General features: G+C 45.1%; 1 protein-coding gene across 1 annotated transcript in view; it reads right to left on the bottom strand.

Moving 5' to 3' along the window:
* LOC308162521 (glutamine--fructose-6-phosphate aminotransferase [isomerizing] 2-like) overlaps positions 1-5,000 on the bottom strand; it is a gene marked incomplete at its 5' end in the record, with an annotated part of 77,777 nt that overhangs the window by 5,836 nt on the left and 66,941 nt on the right. The window contains 3 exons of the mRNA XM_080536669.1: positions 1-65; positions 1,067-1,164; positions 1,781-1,876. The exon at positions 1-65 is cut by the window's left edge and continues 56 nt beyond it. Of these exons, the coding sequence (XP_080392795.1) occupies positions 1-65; positions 1,067-1,164; positions 1,781-1,876 (259 nt within the window). The remainder of the gene's footprint in view (positions 66-1,066; positions 1,165-1,780; positions 1,877-5,000) is intronic.

Raw genomic sequence — 5,000 nt, 5'->3', positions numbered from 1 at the left:
AGGAAGTCGCTGGCGAGCTCCACCATGACAGGAAGCTCCGTCAGCTCCTCCAGGATCTGTCTGGTCTGAGACAGGAAGTGGGGGGGGGGGGCATCATCATCATCATCATCACCATCATCATCATCATCACCATCATCACCATCATCACCATCATCATCATCACCATCATCATCACCATCATCATCATCACCATCATCATCATCACCATCATCATCATCATCACCATCATCATCATCATCACCACCATCATCACCATCATCACCATCATCATCACCATCATCATCACCATCATCATCATCACCATCATCATCATCACCATCATCATCACCATCATCACCATCATCATCATCACCATCATCATCATCACCATCATCATCATCACCATCATCATCATCACCATCATCATCATCATCATCACCACCATCATCATCATCATCACCATCATCATCATCATCACCATCATCATCATCATCATCATCACAGTCATCATCATCAAAACAAGCAGACGAGCTCATATAACTCCTATTTTAGAGACTCTACACTGGCTTCCTGTTAAGTTCAGAATATATTTCAAGATCCTTCTGCTTGTTTATAAAGCTCTCACTGGCACAGCACCAGAATATCTGAAAGACCTTTTGCTAGCATATCAGCCCAATAGAGCTCTCAGGTCTTCTGCTAGCATATCAGCCCAATAGAGCTCTCAGGTCTTCTGCTAGCATATCATCCCAATAGAGCTCTCAGGTCTTCTGACGCTGGTTTTCTCTGTGTACCACATGTACAGAAGAAGAGATTTGGTGAGGCTGCATTCTCATTAATGCACCAGATTGTGTCTCACTGCCAGTTTACATTAGGGATGCAACCTCAGTAAATATGTTCAAGTCAAGACTAAAAACCTATCTTTTTAATATTGCCTTGAAATGAATTATGATTATATAATGATTGGAGCACTTTGAGCTGCAACGTTTGCAGGAAAAGCGCTATACAAATGAAGGTTATTAAATAAAGGTTATTATCATCATCATCATCATCTTCATCGTCAAATCTCAGAGCTGATTGGTCGACTCACCGCCACGGCAGCGTGGAAGCTGGTCCCACAGCCAATCATGATGAGGCGCCGGCAGCGGTTGATCTCCTTCAGATGGGCCTTCAGCCCCCCCAGGACCACTAGAACACACACATAAAAATAAAGAACTTCAACGACTTCAACTAACGGGTGCAGTTACTCACTGACGCCAGCAGAGGGGGACGTTGTCCTAATCTTCAGAACGGAGCGACAGATAATACTGTGTCTCACTCTAAACTAGAGTTCACTAAACTAGTGTGCTGTTAACAGTAGAGCAGCCGTGGGTGGGGTCATTTGGCCAAGTGAGTAAAACAAAATGTTATATCTTTGCACTCAAATTTCAAGACCCTCCTTTCATGACTTTTCCTAGATATGTGCGTTCTACCACCCAGTATCCTTACAATTTCAACATCACATCAGGATAAGCTAGTATGAAGCTATTTTGCAGTTTTTTCTGTGTAGGAGGCAGGCTAATTTACAAGCGGCCAACTAGTGGTCGTTGTTTGTAAGTAGCAGCTTCCCATTGTAAAGACTGTGGTCATTTGACCCCTGAAGCGAGTCATAGTAGGTGAAATAGGCACGGCTGCTCTAGTGTTAACTGGTCGCCACCTGTGTGTAGCCAGGCGGTTGCTGTGCTAATATTGACGATGTCTGGTCACCATGGCAACAAGGATCCCGGACAGGAACAGGAACAGGATATGACCTCAGCAGCCTTACCTGTGTTGGTGACAAAGCAGACCCTGCCCCTCATGGTGTTGACCACAGACTCTGGCTGCTCGAAGATCTCCTTCTGCATGAAGGCCTCGAAGTTCCCTGTAGGGTCACAGAGAGGTCAGCACCTCAGTCTCACAGTGAGCTAACCGCTAACAGCTAACCGCTAAGAGCCCTGTGTTCATGGACTATATGTTCTATTTTTCTATTCTATTATCTATTTGATAAACTGGACACATATATGGGAATATATATGGTTACTTTCTCGCCTGAAAACATATTAAAACATCACAAAATGACATGTTAACACCACCAAAGTTACAGCTTTTAGCCAATGGAGGTTTAAAAATCCCTGCTGCCAGCCGGTGAGAAATGCATTCTGGGAGGCAGGTCTGTTGTGTATAATGGAGAAGCGTTTCTGAAAATACGGTACGGGTAAGATACAAACGCGTGGCGTCCTGTACCGTCCCGGTCTGGTCAATGGAGAAGCGCCAAAGTTCATTCTCCCTCAACCACTCAGAGACTCACCCTCACTCTATACGTTTAAATCCCACCTCAAAACCTATCTGTTCTCCCACGCATACAACCTCCCCTACCCCTAACCATCTCCCCTAACCCTGCCACCCCCCCCTCCCCCCCTGGACATGCATACAACCTCCCCTACCCCTAACCATCTCCCCTAACCCTGCCACCCCCCTCCCCCCCTGGACATGCATACAACCTCCCCTACCCCTAACCATCTCCCCTAACCCTGCCACCCCCCCCCCCCCCCCCCCCCTGGACATGCATAAAACCTCCCCTACCCCTAACCATCTCCCCTAACCCTGCCACCCCCCCCCCCCCTGGACATGCATACAACCTTGCCTACCCCTAACCATCTCCCCTAAACCTGCCACCCCCCTCCCCCCCCTGGACACGCATACAACCTCCCCTACCCCTAACCATCTCCCCTAACCCTGCCACCCCCCCCCCCCCCCCCCCGGACATGCATACAACCTCCCCTACCCCTAACCATCTCCCCTAAACCTGCCACCCCGCCACCCCCCCCGGACACGCATACAACCTCCCCTACCCCTAACCATCTCCCCTAAACCTGCCACCCCCCTCCCCCCCCTGGACATGCATACAACCTCCCCTACCCCTAACCATCTCCCCTAACCCTGCCACCCCCCCCCCCCCCCCCCCCCCGGACATGCATACAACCTCCCCTACCCCTAACCATCTCCCCTAAACCTGCCACCCCCCCTCCCCCCCTGGACATGCATACAACCTCCCCTACCCCTAACCATCTCCCCTAACCCTGCCACCCCCCTCCCCCCTGGACATTGCTGTGTTAATTGTTCCCTGTGCCTGTTCGTTAACTCTGTGTTCTATGTGCTCATGTTATCTGTTGTTAACTCTGTGTTCTATGTGATCATGTTATCTGTTGTTAACTCTGTGTTCTATGTGCTCATGTTATCTGTTGTTAACTCTGTGTTCTATGTGTTCATGTTATCTGTTGCTTGTGTTTCTGTGTACCCATACTGTCAGCGTCTTTGAGTCCCTGAAAAGTGCTTTATAAATGTAATTAATAATAATAATATTATTATTATTATTATTATTATTATTATTATTATTATTATTATTATTATTATTATTATAGAGCACTTTTCTGACCTCACACTGAATTTTTTTTCAACAATGTTCTTAATTATGTGTAACTGTATATCTCGTCCATATTTCTATTCTATTTATTCCCTTTTTTTATTAATTATTTATTATGTGTCTTTTTATCCCCCCATACTCATAAAGAAATGTCTCCCTCGGGGATAAAATAAAGAACTTCAACGACTTCAACTAACGGGTGTAGTTACTCACTGACGCCAGCAGAGGGGGACGTTGTCCTAATCTTCAGAACGGAGCGACAGATAATACTGTGTCTCACTCTTATCTTATCTTATCTACAGTATCTACAGCAGTGAAACATCATCATGGTCGTATGAAAGTGGACTCCATCTCGGACTTACAATCACAGGGGGTATATTTACAATACGTTGATGGATTGATTGACTGGGGAGGGGAAGTTCCATCTCTTAGTTTATATCAGGAAGAGCAGCGCTTGAATACAGTTGCAGTAACAACGCTTTTATCTATCTTTTTATTCAACGGTCTTATTATGTTGTTAAATGTTTATCTATTTATTTTCTATATATGTATCTATTCTTGCCATTTCTATCTGTATTTGTATTTTTAAATATTTTCTTACTATCCTTCTTTTTCTGTATTTTTTTATGCTATATCGTGACGTTAGAATTATAAGGTTCTATCTCAATTTTTGTCAAAATTTAGTTTTTTACATAATCTGATCCATTAGGTGTTTATTAATGCCTGTGTGGTGTTATTAAAATGTTGAACTTTTTTAGTTAGTAATTAATAAAATACAAAAGTTCCATCTCACAAAACATAATGGAATGTAAAAACGTTGACGCTCAATGGGCCCTATTATGCACTTCATCAATAAGACGAGGCGGTAGATCTAAACTTAAGACGTGGAGGCGTGGTGAAGGCCACTTTGCTATTATGCGTGCGGTAGTGGGCGCCTAAAACCCGGCGCTAAGCAAAGAAATTAGTCATGGGTGTGTTTTGGGTGTCTTCTCAATCAACCCAATCAGCGTGCCAGGTGCCATTCCCTTTAAGAACCGGCTGCGTTGAGTCATTAGCGCTATGCTATTATGGAAGTCCTAAGAAGGAGGTCAGCGCGCTTCTCTGCCTCTCCCTTCTGAAATAAAGCATTTATACTGTGACCGTAATTGACGTCTTGCCGTGGAGCCACGTGCGTGTTCATGTGTGCCCACATGCATGCGCAAACCGCGGAGGCGCGCTCGTGTTTCAAAACGTGCATGAAGTCTAAACTTAAGAACTTTTCAAACCACTTCTTAGCGCTAGGAGCAAAGTCAGATCGCATAATAGCAGGGGCGCCTAGTGCACTTCATTAACATATGAACACTCCCACAATGAGCAATATATGCACGGGAGTTTTACGTCTTATGTGTGGGCGCCTATCGACACCTGCATAATAGCAGTAGCGCGTATGAAGCGCATAATAAGGGTGGCGGTAGGTCTTAACCTGGCGGTGCGTCTTAATTAAGACTTAAGACGGCAAGTTAAGAAGTGCATAATAGGGCCCAATATCTCTGAACTACCCTGAACGGATATAGATCCTTATTATTCTAAGCTCACGATATGT

The sequence above is a fragment of the Nansenia antarctica genome (genome assembly GCF_963989245.1).
Source record: "Nansenia antarctica genome assembly, chromosome: 7".
Lineage (NCBI taxonomy): Eukaryota > Metazoa > Chordata > Actinopteri > Argentiniformes > Microstomatidae > Nansenia > Nansenia antarctica.
Note: the sequence above shows the minus strand (reverse complement) of the source record. Positions and strands in the feature narration are given on the sequence as shown.